The sequence below is a fragment of the Podarcis raffonei genome, chromosome 13 (assembly GCF_027172205.1).
Source record: "Podarcis raffonei isolate rPodRaf1 chromosome 13, rPodRaf1.pri, whole genome shotgun sequence".
NCBI lineage: Eukaryota > Metazoa > Chordata > Lepidosauria > Squamata > Lacertidae > Podarcis > Podarcis raffonei.
This window is the reverse complement of record NC_070614.1, coordinates 50,798,442-50,813,211: the sequence shown is the minus strand read 5'-3', so window position 1 is coordinate 50,813,211 and position 14,770 is coordinate 50,798,442. Positions and strand designations below refer to the sequence as shown.

Here is a 14,770-nt window from a genome sequence, read left to right as displayed (position 1 = left end):
GATTAGGGCAAAAGATGTAGAGGAAAGGATTTGGACGACTGCTTTAAGCTACACCTGTCCCAGTCTCCTGCCCAAGGATGAGGGCAAGTGCCCTTCCTTGTATGTCAAATAGCCAGGCTTTATTCCAGTGCAGGCTCAGCAACGAGTGAAGAGCAGGAAAAAGCCCAGAGATGCAGCAAGAGGAACTTCAAGGTTCAGGGACAAGGCCACGGATACAGATTAGAAGCTGGGAGCTGAGACTGCACAGGAGTGTGCAGTTGTTCTGAGAATCCGCCCTCCCTGCCCATCATGCTTTTAAACAGAGACTGTCCGGCTACTCAAACGCATGCATGCCACGTACAGTGGTACCTCGGGTTAAGTACTTAATTTGTTCCAGAGGTCCTGTTCTTAACCTGAAACTGTTTTTAACCTGAAGCACCACTTTGGCTAATGGGGCCTCCTGCTGCTGCCGCGCCACCGGAGCACGATTTCTGTTCTCATCCTGAAGCAAAGTTCTTAACCTGAAGCACTATTTCTGGGTTAGTGGAGTCTGTAACTTGAAGCGTATGTAACCTGAAACGTATGCAACCCGAGGTACCACTGTAACTGGGAAACAGAGGCAAAGCAACTGCTTATATGCATTTCTGAAAGCCTGGGGCCACTCCCCCTCCCAACGCGATTGGCTGTCTAAGCTTCCAAACTGCGAATCACGACTCAGAGTTCAAGGGCCAATGGCAGAGACCCAAATCCTGAAACATTCCGTGATTGGATATCATGTAGCGAATCAGAACACAGGAGCTCAGAATCCTTAGTCCAGACTCAAGCTCAGGCAAACGCAGACCACTGAATACATAACAGGAGTGCAGAACGAATTGCTTGATGGTGGGCACGACGGCTGTTTGAAGGAAGGCAGGATTTGGCCCGTTGTCAGGCCCCATCTGCACTCTGCGATCAAAGCGCTGGGATGTCATTTTGTACTGTCATGGGTCCCCCCCAAGGAATCCTGGGAACTGTGGCTGCTTAAGGATTTTGACAGTTGTTAGGAGACCCCTGTCCATAGCTGTCAACTTACAGATTTGAAAATAAGGGACCAGCAGCCTCGAAAATAAGGGATCAGCAGCCAGAGTAAGGGATCAACAATTACTTTGATAAAATACATATTTTGTTGCATGCAAATGGCTTTAGATACCTATTAGGTCCATAAATTACCATATAGCATATACACAAAAAGCAGCAACAATTTGTTGTTGACAAAGGACAGCTGGACATAGAAAGGGCCCCATTAACTTCAGTAGCTTATTTAAGGGACATCATCAATAAGGGACAGCAGCGGGACATGGAGCTGGAAAAAGGGACTGTCCCGCCAAATAAGGGACGCTTGACAGCTATGCCCCTGTCTGTTCCCGTCACAGAGCTGCAATTCCTAGACTTGCCTGGGAAAAGGGATTGACTGTTAAGCCGCTCTGGGAATCGTCGTTCCGTGAGGAGGACAAAGAGGGCTGTGGGAGTGTGTGTGGCAACAAATCTACTCTACAAAGGCAAATTTTTAATTTTGGCCCCACCCATTTTTGCCTCTGGTCCCGGCCACCACATGCACCTACAAGGTCATCTTACCACTTTGATTGGCAGAACTGGCACCGCTACAGGTGTCACACAATACCCGTTTTCTGCATTTGTAAGAACTAGGTCCTTTAGTGTGGTAGCACCTACCCTTTGGAACTCCTTGCCTCATGAGATCAAACAGGCAACTTCGTTTTACTCTTTCCGGTGCCTGCTAAAAATGTTCTTATTTAGACAAGGCTGTGGGTTAAACCACAGAGCCTAGGGCTTGCCGATCAGAAGGTCAGTGGTTTGAATCCCCGCGACGGGGTGAGCTCCCGTTGCTCGGTCCCTGCTCCTGCCAACCTAGCAGTTTGAAAGCACGTCAAAGTGCAAGTAGATAAATAGGTACTGCTCCGGGGGGAAGGTAAACGGCGTTTCTGTGCGCTGCTCTGGTTCGCCAAAAGCGGCGTAGTTCTGCTGGCCACATGACCCGGAAGCTGTACTCTGGCTCCCTCGGCCAGTAAAGCGAGATGAGCGCCGCAACCCCAGAATCGATTACGACTGGACCTAATGGTCAGGGGTCCCTTTACCTTTACTTTACCGACAGATAACTTTAATCTGTTTTAGTATTTTAACTTTTGTATGTGTTACAGTAGGGTTGTAAATCTTGGTTTTATCGCCTTATCTTTTTGTATGCCATTTTGAGGTTTGTTTGTTTTTTTACAATCAAGAGGTGTATAATTTTTATGAAAGAAAGGAAAGGAAAAAGTGGCTGCTGTAAGTTTTCCCAGAAGTGAATGTGGCCTTCAGGTTTGACCATGTTCTCCATGCCTGATGTAAGGACACTTCTGGGTAGTTAGATTTCAAACACTATGATAGCAAAATTAACACATGTAATGATATGATGAAGATACCCAGATATTAGGGCCAGTGCCTAAGGCAGAAGATTACCTCCTGCAAAACAAGAACAGCAACAACCATTGCTGCTCCTCCACCTGTTGAGGAATGAAGGTAGGTAATAATAATAATAATAATAATAATAATAATAATAATAATAATTTTTATTTATACCCTGCCCTCCCCAGCTAAGGCCGGGCTCAGGGCGGCTAACAAGCAATAATAAAAACAAGTTGAATGAATACAACTTAAAAACAAGATTAAAATACAACATTAAAATATTGAAATATTAAAATATTAAAATGCAGCCTCACCACAGGAGGAGAAAGAAAAAAGAAAGAGGGGGAGGGAATCAAATTGGCTCCAAGCCAAAGGCCAGGCGGAACAACTCTGTCTTACAGGCCCTGAGGAAAGAAATCAGATCCTGCAGGGCCCTGGTCTCATGAGGCAGAGCGTTCCACCAAGTCGGGGCCAGTGTTGAAAAGGCCCTGGCTCTGGTTGAAGCTAATCTAACTTCCTTAGGGCCTGGGACCACTAGGGTGTTGCTGTTTATGGACCTTGAGGCTCTCCGTGGGGCATACTGGGAGAGGCGGTCCCGTAGGTACGAGGGTCCTAGGTAGGCCGTCCTAGGTAGGTAGGTAAGTCTCTCTGTACATTTGTTCTCTACTCACCCATATTTTGTATGACTCAGCACCAGTTCCTCACGGCGGTGCCTCCGCTGGAGATAATGAGTGTCGTCCGCTGGAGTTTTGGCTGTACACAAAAGGAAGAAAAAGGTCAAGTGGTTTTTACACTTTCCCTGGCTTTCCCCAATTTTTCACATTTCTCCACTTTTTACACATCCTTACGGATGTGGGAGATAGGCAGTCAAATCTAACAATGCACGTTCTTGCTAGTTAGCGTGTGAAAGGGTTAAGACCACAGAGCCGTATTGCAACCCACTCAGACCATAGAAATGTAATTGGCAGCAAAGGCTCTGTGTGATGTCATTTCCTCTCCTCTCCCGGGAGGGAAGAAGCAGAGACATACAGTCGTACCTTGGCTCCCAAATGTCTTGGAAGTTGAACATTTCGGCTCCCGAACGATCGAAAACTGGAAGTGAGTGTTCCAGTTTTCAAACATTCTTTCGGAAGCCGAACATCCGATGGAGCTTCTGCGGCTTCCGATAGGCTGCAGGAACTTCCTGCAGCCAATCAGAAACCGCACTTTGGAAGTCAAATGTTTCGGAAGTCAAACAGACTTCCAGAATGGATTCTATTTGACTTCCGAGGTACGGCTGTATTTCTCTCTCTCCAACCAGACATGATAGTGGACTTCTGCTCAAAGCATCACAAAGATGCCTGTTTTTGCTGTAAATACAAGTATTTTAACTGTGTTAGTCTTTCACTGCTGTTGCTGCTAAGGACAAATGCTTGACTGTGAGTAAACTATACATTTTATAAACTTAGTTTCTAGTCTGTAGCCTGTTTCTTTGATAAACAGGGAAACAAAAGGGGGAGATCAGCCTAACGGCCTATCTCTATGCTTTCAAATAAACTGCTTAAAATGAGATTTAGACTCTGCTGATAGGGCTTTCTCTTGTGAAAGAGTCTGCAAAAAGCCCTGTTCTTTAAAAAAGGCATGCAGCCACATTTTTCCTCTGTCTCAACCCACGCACATGGTCTGAAGAGGGATCAAATGTAGTTAATACATTCCCTCACCTACCCAATAAAAGCCATAAACGAATGCAGGAAGAGTCTAATGGGACGGCAACAAACAGCTGAGCTGGCCCTGTCAATCACAGCCATGCTTCCTGCTATGAGGTCCTCAACGGGAGGTAAAAATGAAATAAATACCGTATTTTTTGCTCCATAAGACTCACTTTTTCCCTCCTAAAAAGTAAGGGGAAATGTATGTGCGTCTTATGGAGCGAATGCAGGCTGCGCAGCTATCCCAGAAGCCAGAACAGCAAGAGGGATTGCTGCTTTCACTGCACAGCGATCCCTCTTGCTGTTCTGGCTTCTGAGATTCAGAATATTTTTTTCCTTGTTTTCCTCCTCCAAAAACTAGGTGCGTCTTGTGGTCTGGTGTGTATTATAGAGCAAAAAATATGGTACATCTGATTAAAATGAGGTTTTTTTTGGGGGGCTGTCTGCAAAAATAAAGCAAGCAAGCAAACATACAAAGTCTCATTCTGAATTTCAAATCTCGTTTCAGGACGAATCATTGATGTCATTATGGGATGGGAGCTTGCCTCTCCAGCAAGTCCCAGGATGTTTAGGGGGCGGGGGCGGTGGAGTGAGGAATACTCACCTGCTCCTTCTCTGAAGGACTTGGTGCAGTAACCTTCTATCCACTGGTAACAGGGGAAGCGATAGACCTCACCGTGCGGAGATGTCACTTCGACAGAATTGCAGTACCAGCTGTTCTCAGGGAAGAAGGAATAAGGGTCCTTGTGAAGGTGGATCAGCAGGATCGGGCCCAGGTCGTGGTCACAAAAGACTTCGTGCTCCTCCACCTGTTGAAGGAGGAAGGAAGGAAGGAAGGGAAGGGAAGAGAAGAAGAAAGAAAGAAAGAAAGAAAGAAAGAAAGAAAGAAAGAAAGAATTATTTCAGTTCTGGTCCAAATTTGGGATGGATTCTGCCACAAAATGTGATTGCAAAACTCACACCAAGCGCCAAGTTGCAGCACTAACGGACAGGCTGCGATTGCAAATAACAGGCTGATTGCAATTGCAAATTGGTTGGCCACTGTGAGAACAGGATAGTAATAATAAATAACAAACAACAATAACAAGAATAATATCCCGACAGAATATTAAAAACATGATAAAACATTGAACATGAAAAACTAAACAGGGCTGCCTTCAGATGTCTTCTAAAAGTCAGGTAGTTGTTTATTTCCTTGACGTCTGATGGGAGGGAGTTCCACAGCGCAGGTGCCACCACTGAGAAGGCCCTCTGCCTGGTTCCCTGCAAGCTCACTTCTCGCAGGGAGGGAACCGCCAGAAGGCCCTCGGAGCTGGACCTCAGTGTCCGGGCAGAACGATGTGGGTGGAGGGTCATCGGGTCCAAGCTCCTGCAATGCAGGAATTGCAACTAAATAACTTGTGTGCCCACAGCATAAGACGCCCTGAGGGCTAGAAACTTTTGGGTGGAAAGCTATGAAAATGGAACCTCCATATATGTTTTCTCCAAAGTGAGGAACGTGCAGCTGGTTCCCCGCTGCTTACGCTGGTTCCACACAACACAGAACACTTAGGGTGACACACTCTTTAACTCCTTTTTTAAACGGAGTCTTGCATAACCAAAACAAATAAACAGTAATAAAAGATCTACTTAGCGTCGGCAATACCAGGCAGGGCATATAATGATGTAATCGTAAACTGCTAGAGCATTTGCAAAGCGAAGCAGGGCTTCAAACTGAATTGGGGATGTGTGTGTGGAGATTCCTGCATCGCAGGGGGTTGGACTAGATGACCCCGGGGTCCCTTCCAACAATTCTAGGATTCTAAGAGTTATGGCACCCGAATCCTAAATCATGGCACCCGTATTTCTCTAGGCAACACAGGGATAAATTCTTGCATGTCCAAATCTAAAACGTAAGAGATTGCAGTCCTGCCACACTCAATTAAAATGTTCAAGGTTCCCCTGAGACCAGTAACTTAGAAGCCCCCCCTCCATACTAACAAAGGCCCACAAGTTCTTATACCACACGGAAATGTTCAAATTTTGTACTGTTTTCCACTGTTGGGCAGTAGAAATCCTGTCAGCCGCCAGCTTCCATGTTCCTTGGAACAGTTTTGGGGTCAACATGGCTGGTTGGGGTCAACATTCCTGTCTGGTGCCCTTGTTTTTTGTCCAAGGGAGCCCTCAGATTCCTCCGTTAACAATATAAAACAGATCCCTGTGTGCCTTTGTTGTTGTTGTTGAGTTGTTTAGTCGTGTCCGACTCTTCGTGGCCCCCTGGACCAGAGCACGCCAGGCACTCCTGTCTTCCACTGCCTCCCGCAGTTTGGTCAAACTCATGCTGGCAGCTTCGAGAACACTGTCCAACCGTCTCGTCCTCCGTTGTCCCCTTCTCCTTGGGCCCTCCATCTTTCCCAACATCAGGTCTTTTCCAGGAGAGCAGAAAAATGGGGGAGTGGATAAGGAAGCCTAACAAAGCCCTGATTTTGACTGCTTTGACAACAACAACACACTTTTGGGGGCAGTGGGAGCTGTTTTGCTCCTGCCCTGAGTCTGCCCATTGGCTAACCCAGCACCGGCATCCTTCGCAATCCTAGTCCAGGACAGGCCTTGCCGCGCGGCCGTGAGTCAACTTGGAGTTGCTGCTGAGGATTCGCTTTCGCTTGACAGTAGCCGTAAAGCGACGCCTTCAAGTCACGTTCCTTCAGATTCCAGGCCAGCCTGTACTTGCCACTGGAATGGCACGTGGGTCGAAGCACATGCGAGAGAGAGAGAAACTCCAGTGTGCTGGCTCCTGGCTGCCCATCACGGAAGCAGGTGACAGGGTGGATCGATAAAGGCAACTGAACAATGAGAGGCGCCACTATTGTTTTTTAACAGGGTTCTTCTGCCAATCAGGCTGGAATCCAACAGGCCCTGCATTCCCAGAATGGATCAATTCACCTCTTTAATTTCTTCCTGTTGCGAGGCAGTGTGGTTTGAGGGTGTGTGTGACAAAATGGGCCTTCCTGAGGTTGATTACAATCCAGACGTGGGTGGCGCTGCGGTCTAAACCACTGAGCCTCTTGGGCTTGCTGATCGGAAGGTTGGCGGTTCAAATCCCTGCGACGAAATGAGCTCCCGTTGCTCTGTCCCAGCTCCTGCCAACCTAGCAGTTCGAAAGCACGCCAGTGCAAGTAGATAAATAGCTACCACTGTGGCGGGAAGGTAAACGGTGTTTCAGTGCGCCCTGGTTTCCGTTGTGGTGTCTCGTTGCACCAGAAGCAGTTTTGTCCTGCTGGCCACATGTCCCAGAAAGCTGTCTGCAGACAAACGCCGGCTCCCTTGGCCTGAAAGCGAGATGAGCACCGCAACCCCACAGTCGCCTTTGACTGGACTTAACCGTCCAGGGGTCCTTTACCTTTACCTACCTTACGATCCAGATCAATTGTACACATAAACAGCTCAGGACCACGATGCCTCAAGGACCGCCTCTTCCCATATGAACCTACCCGCACCCTGAGATCATCTTCCGGAGGGTAGCAACACGAGAACGGGGCCTTCTCTGCAGTGGCTCCCCGTCTGTGGAATGCTCTTCCCAGGGAAGTTCGCCTGGTGCCTTCATTAGGCGCCAGGCAAAAATGATGCTTTTTAACCAGGCCTTTGCTTGATCTTATTGACGTCCCTTTTAGAATGTGACTCTTTTGGGGTTTTTTTTAAAAAAATTGAGTTATTGTTTTTGATTTGATTTTATATGTTGTGGTCTTGTTTGTGAACTGCTCTGAGACCTCTGGGTATAGGGCGGTGTATAAATTGAATAAATAATAATAATAAATAATCAGTCACTTAAAGCGCATCCCACACAGCCCAGCCCACAAAAAAGGAATTTCGCACGCAGAGGTACAGTTCCCAGCAATTAATAAACTACGTTTCCCAGGATTCTTTGCGGGGAGTCATTTGCGTTAAATTTACCTTGACCTTGTGATTACGGTGGAACATCTCAAGAGTAGTATACCAAAAGTTTTGGAGAAGGTCCAGGGATTTGGCCAGGTAGCTGCTTTTAAGCTATATAAAAACAAAACTAAAGTTTTGGTGAAAAACGTGACAGAACAATATAAAAAGGACTTACAACAAACTATGGGCTTATGTATAGAGAAAAAAAGTCAAATATTTAGGTGTTGGTTGACAGCTAAGAATATTAATATTTTTAAAGATAACTACATAGAGATAAAGAGAAACTTAGAGATTTGGGGAAGGATGAACCTATCATTATGGGGAAGAATATCAGTTATAAAAATGAAAGTATTGCCGAGAATGTTGTTTTTATTCCAATCAATACCTGTGGTCAGCGGCGCTGGACACTTCCAAGAATGGCAAAAAGATATTACAAGATTTATCTGGCAGGGGAAGAAACCAAGAATAAAATATAAATTGTTAACAGGTGTTAAGGAAAGAGGGGGCTTCGCCTTGCCAGATTTAAAACTATATTATGAGGCGTCTTGTCTCCGCTTGCTCCAGGAATGGATATTATTGGAAAATGTAGATGTTTTAGATTTGGAAGGACATGATAATAGATTTGGATGGCATGCATACCTATAGTATGAAAAAGCAAAAGCACATAAAGGTTTTCAGAATAATCTAGTAAGGAAATCAATTTCCTTTACTAGAACGGAAAACACCATGATGGCTTTCCCCAATTGAAGCAATATCTCCGAAAAAAGTAAATATGAGAAATGAATGGGTGACTTATATAGAGCTGTTAACTGAAGTAAAACATCAGGTGAAACTGAAGGATTTTGGAGAGATAAGGCATTTATTAACTGATTGGTTACAGCAGGGGTGTCAAACTCAAATTCATCGGGGGCCGCATCAGCAGTTTGGTCACCCTCAAAGGGCCGGTTGTATCTGTAGGAATGCATGTAAAGTGGAGGTTTCCTGTGTAGAACGGCCGGTGCCGCTAGAGGGCAGACGTTCTCTGGCTTGTAGGCTGCCGCGCATGCGCTGAAGAGGCGGCTTTCTTGTGTCAAAAAAAAAGAAAAGCGAGAATAAAAGGTGAAGGCTGGCGGCCGGCGGCGGCTACACGGGCCACATGACGAGGTCTGGTGGGCCGGATTCGGCCCGCGGGCCTTGTGTTTGACACCCATGGGTTACAGTATCACCAATTAAATGAGACTTTTAAGACAGATAAAAAGAAAGGATTCAGTTGTGAAGCCTCAAGATTAGAAAAAGATGTTAGAAAATAATGTAAAATTCCTGTTGAAAATGTATACATTAATTTTAGAATGGCACACAAAGGATGAACAGGTTAAATCAGTAATGATACATTGCGCAAGAGATTTGGGACATAATATTCAATTAACCGCTTGGGAAAAGTTATGGAAAACGCATTTAAAATTTTGGCATGTTGTACCTTGAAAGAAAACTATATGAAAATGATGTATAGATGGTATCTGACTTCTACTAATTTAGCAAAAATGCACAGGACAAGTACAAATATTTGTTGGAAATGTAAAGAACAAGAAGGCAACTTTCATCATATGTGGTGGACGTGTAATAAAAGCCTTCTGGGAAACGATGTACAATGAAATGGGGGAAAAAATGTTTAAAATAGCTTTTATAATTAAACCTGAAGCTTTTTTAAAAGGGATTCTAGGTACAAAGATCCCAAAGAGCAGAAAAGACTTTTCATGCATGCAACGACGACTGCATGGATGCTTTTAGCCCAAAGATAGAAAGAAGATGAAGTCACTATATAAGGAATACGCCAAGATCGCAAAACAAGACTGGAAAGCTCAGAAACCAAGAGGACAAAAGTTTCAAAAAAGAATGGGAAAGATTTACAATGTATTTGAGAGACCACTGCAAACAAATGAAAACAATTGCAGGTTTTGAATAACACTTGCAGGAATGCGGGTGGCGCTGTGGTCTAAACCACTGAGCCTCTTGGGCTTCCTGATTGGAAGGTTGGTGGTTCGAATCCCTGTGACGGGGTGAGCTCCTGTTGCTCGGTCCCAGCTCCTGCCAACCTAGCAGTTCAAGAGCACAACAGTGCAAGTAGATAAATAGGTACCGCTCTGGCGGGAAGGTAAACGGCATTTCCGTGTGCTCTGGTTTCCGTCACTGTGTCCCATTGCACTAAAAGCAGTTTAGTCCTGCTGGCCACATGACCCGGAAAGCTGTCTGTGGACAAACGCCGGCTCCCTCGGCCTGAAAGCGAGATGAGCGCCGCAACCCCATAGTCGCCGTTGACTGGACTTAACCATCCAGGGGTCCTTTACCTTTAACTTTTATAATGTAACAAAAACTTTGGACAATACGGACATATTTAAAAATACAGGATGAAATAATACGCCGTTGAAAATGATGACAGTAGGGTCCATGGAGGGGATGGAGGAAAGCCGGGAGACTCAGGGGAATCTCAACAATTTGAGTATACTATTGTTTTCATTTGATATCTATAAAACCAAATAATTATATATATATACGGTATATATATTTATGATCTTCCATTGTCTCCCGAGGCAGATGGGTGCCAACCAGTGAACAAACGGTTATACGGCCTAATCCAAGTTCACCTCAGTTCTCCGCACCCGCCTTAAAGCAATTATTGTGAACCAGTTAAGAGTAGCCGGTAGATTACCGAATTAAGACTGGGGATGGCCGCTCTTGCCATTAGGCAGATTGAGGCAGCTGAATCAGGCAGGCGATAGTGGGCATCAAATTCTTTAGATATTCAAGTTGTGTTGTTGTAGTTTTGTAGCCGGAGAGGTGCTTTTTGTGATTTTTGGCCTGGTTGGTTGGCCTGGGACATAGCTGTCAGTTTACAGATTTGAAAATAAGGGACCAGCAGCCTCGAAAATAAGGGATCAGCAGCCAAAATAAGGGATTTTCAGAGCACAGGTACGTTCAACTTCTGAGCCCCTCCGAGACAAAGGCAGAAAGCCCAGCCAGCAGCCAAACGAAGCCTCAAGCGGTGGTTCCCACATCGCAGCAACCCGGCAAAGGGGATGCAGCAAGGAAAACCACCGTCACCTCTCCGCTGGGAAGCGCTGAGCAAAGGCGAGTCCCCAGGCAACGCGGCTGATTTGATCGGCACAAGGCTTGCAAGCTCCACCCCCCAGTCATTCTTAGACTCCTCATTGGGTGAGCAACGCAGCCAAGCAACATAGTTGGAGCCTCCCTCCTCCCTGGCTGGCAGGGAGGGAGGGAGAGGAGCTGCTTCCTTTGAAACCCGGGAAATTTAAGGGACATCATCAATAAGGGACAGCAGCGGGACACGGCGCTGGGATAAGGGACTTTCCCGCCAAATAAGGGACGGTTGACAGCTATGGCCTGGGATAGCCTCTAATGCAGCTTGGCTTGGTGTGTTTGTGTGTGCCGCAGGGGTGGAGATTTTGGTAGCGCAAGTCCCCATTTTCTGGTGTGCCTCAGGCAGCAAAGTATCTTGGGCCACCAACCTGTAGACTGGAAAGATCCATCTTCCACCCACTTTCCCGCTGCGAAATTGTGTGTGTGTGGTCTCGAGCCTTAAATTTATTTCAGGCAGAGCTACCTACCTCACAGGGTTGTTGTGGTGGCAAAAGGGAGGGGAGGGAGGGGAGGAAATCCACACATGGGGCCTGGAGCCTTCTTGGCTGAAGCTCAATATATAAAAAAAACTCCAGTAAGTGGAATCGTAGAATTCCATTTAACTCAGTACTGTCTACACGGACTGGCAGCAGTTTTCCAAGACCTCAAACAGGAAGCTCTCCCAGCCTTGCCAGGAGATCACAGAATCCTAGAATTGGAAGGGACCACAAGGGTCATCTAGTCCAACCCTCTGCAATGCAGGAATATTTTGCCCGATAAAATTTGGAAATACCCAAGAGCAGGGGTCAGCAAACTTTTTCAGCAGGGGGCCGCTCCACTGTCCCTCAGACATTGTGGGGGGCTGGGCTATATTTTTTTGGGGGGAAATGAATGCATTTCTATGCCCCACAAATAACCCAGATGCATTTTAAATAAAAGCACACATTCTACTCATGTCGAAACACCAGGCAGGCCCCACAAATAACCCAGAGATGCATTTTAAATAAAAGGACACATTCTATTCATGCAAAAACATGCTGATTCCCGGACCGTCCGCAGGCCGGATTTAGAAGGCAGTTGGGCCGCATCCGGCCCCTGGGCCTTAGTTTGCCTACCCCTGCCGAAGAGACATGCAAGCGAACGTAGATGTGGAATGAATATTCCACTACAGAATCCTGCTGAAATATCTTCCTGGTTCGCAGTCCCTCAACACCCAAACTTCCCTGACCTGTTTACAGCACACAGCCCTTCCCACGCTTCTGTGACATACTTCTCGAAATAATATCCACTTCCTTCGTGGCAATCGTGCTCCATTAACATTCTGCGATGGCAACTGGAATGTTGGTGAGCATTCTGTGGTACCACCAAAGTTCATTCATCCCGCCCCCAGCGGCCACACACACACACACACAGAGATGCACTGCTCAGCCACGAGACCTGGGTTTACTCAACACACCTTGGCTATCTCGTGTACATCAGGCTCTTTGCATGGCAAGGGAAGAGATCAAAGATCTCCAGGTATTCATGTGATTTAGTCCGTAACGCATTAAGATGTGTGCCCTGATTGCACCCTCGCCAAGCCAGTTCCCATCAATGTGACAGGCAGGCAAGCAACACTGACTCACTAGCAAAGCAGAGAAAATTGGTGGCCTCAAATCACCAGTCCAAGGGCTGCCAAATTAGCTCCAGTCTACACCAGAAAGCTCGTGATTTCCGCCGTAGCAGAAGCGTAAGGAAAGGAATGCTATTTCCGCCTCCCTAAAGTTTTCAAACAAAAAAGTCCATGCGCCCATAAATGTGTGTAGCAAACCAGACTTTCTTGCGTTGTTGTTGACACTGGGGCACCTATCTCCAGATCTGTAACACTGCAGCAAGACAAAGCATAAAATCAGGTGTTTTTTCATTGCGATTCCTGCTTTGTGGGTGGGGTCAGACTAGATGACACATGGGGACCCCTCCAACTCTACAGGCCTGCGATTCTATAAGATGTGCCTGCTGCTGGATCAGGGCAATGGCACGCACTCACCTAGTCCAGCATCTTGTTCTCCCAGTAGCCAACCAGATGCCCGTTATGGGAAACCAGCAAGCAGGATTCGAATGCAAGAGCAGCCATCGTGGCTAAGAGCCATTCATAGACTTACCCAGGGCTGGATTTAGGTTTGACGAGGCCCTAAGCTACTGAAGGTAATGGGGCCCTTTATATGTCCAGCTCTCCTTTGTCAACAACAAATTTCTCCTGTTTTTTGTGTTGAATATATGCTATATGGTCATTTGGGACGCGGGTGGTGCTGTGGGTTAAACCACAGAGCCTAGGACTTGCCGATCAGAAGGTCGGCGGTTCGAATCCCCACGACGGGGTGAGCTCCCGTTGCTCGGTCCCTGCTCCTGCCAACCTAGCAGTTCGTAAGCACGTCAAAGTGCAAGTAGATAAATAGGTACCACTCTGGCGGGAAGGTAAACGGCGTTTCCATGCGCTGCTCTGATTTGCCAGAAGTGGCTTAGTCATGCTGGCCACATGACCCGGAAGCTGGACGCCGGCTCCCTCAGCCAATAAAGCGAGATGAGTGCTGCAACCCCAGAGTCGGTCACGACTGGACCTAATGGTCAGGGGTCCCTTTACCTTTACCTATATGGTCATTTATGGACCTCATAGGTATCTAAAGCCATTTGCGCATGCAGAATGTAGGCACCCTATATATAGAAAGGAGCAAACCAGTGATATTTTAGGGAGCAGGCTAGCAGGCAGGGCCCATGACTTACATCCTAGGAGCCTACACAACACAAACCACTGTTGCTGTACGCAGGTTTTGTTTTGTTTGCTTTGTATCTTATATTTTGGAAATGTGCATCCAGTTATCTTTTTCCCTTTAAATTTTTTGGGGGGGCCCAAGAGAGTGGGGCCCTAAGCTATAGCTTGTTTAGCTTATACCTAAATCCGGCACTGGACTTGCCCTTTGTGGATTTATCTAACTCTCTTTTCAAGCAGTCCAAATTCCATAGTTAAAACATGCACTGAAAGAAGATTCAGACCTGAATCTCCTAACATTCAGGTTCGTTGATGTTACGAGAAAGGCAGAAAAACTCTTCTCTCTCTCTCTGCTTGCTCCATGCCAAGCACAGTTAAAAAACTTCTAATTACCGTATTTTTCACTCTATAAGACGCACCAGACCACAAGACGCACCTAGTTTTTGGAGGAGGAAAACAAGAAAAAAAATATTCTGAATCCCAGAAGCCAGAACAGCAAGAGGGATCGCTGCGCAGCGAAAGCAGCGATCCCGCTAGCTGTTCTGGCTTCTGGGATAGCTGCGCAGCCTGCATTTACTCCATAAGACGCACACACAATTCCCCTTACTTTTTAGGAGGGAAAAAGTGAGTCTTATAGAGCAAAAAATACGGTATTTGCATCTCTCTTCCCCATCACGCACCCATGCATAGACAGTTTAAAACAAGCGGTGTGATTCGTGTATTCCCTGGGAGCCTCTTTCAGATTTCTGTGGCTGAACTTTGCAACAGCAGCAACCAAAAGTGCCTTGTTGCGTCAGCTGAAAGATGAGAGTAATCAGATATGTGAATCTTCGTGCACGTGGGCGTAAGGAAGAGGAAAAAGGAGAATGGAAGCGTGTGTCAAAGACCGGCT

General features: G+C 46.4%; 1 protein-coding gene across 1 annotated transcript in view; it reads right to left on the bottom strand.

The window, feature by feature from the left end:
- Positions 1 to 14,770, bottom strand: part of LOC128399234 (arachidonate 12-lipoxygenase, 12R-type-like) — a 39,396-nt gene that overhangs the window by 19,273 nt on the left and 5,353 nt on the right. The window contains exons 2-3 of the mRNA XM_053360474.1: positions 4,711 to 4,915; positions 3,090 to 3,171 (exon numbers count right to left, since the gene is read on the bottom strand). Coding sequence (XP_053216449.1) covers positions 3,090 to 3,171; positions 4,711 to 4,915 — 287 coding nt within the window. The remainder of the gene's footprint in view (positions 1 to 3,089; positions 3,172 to 4,710; positions 4,916 to 14,770) is intronic.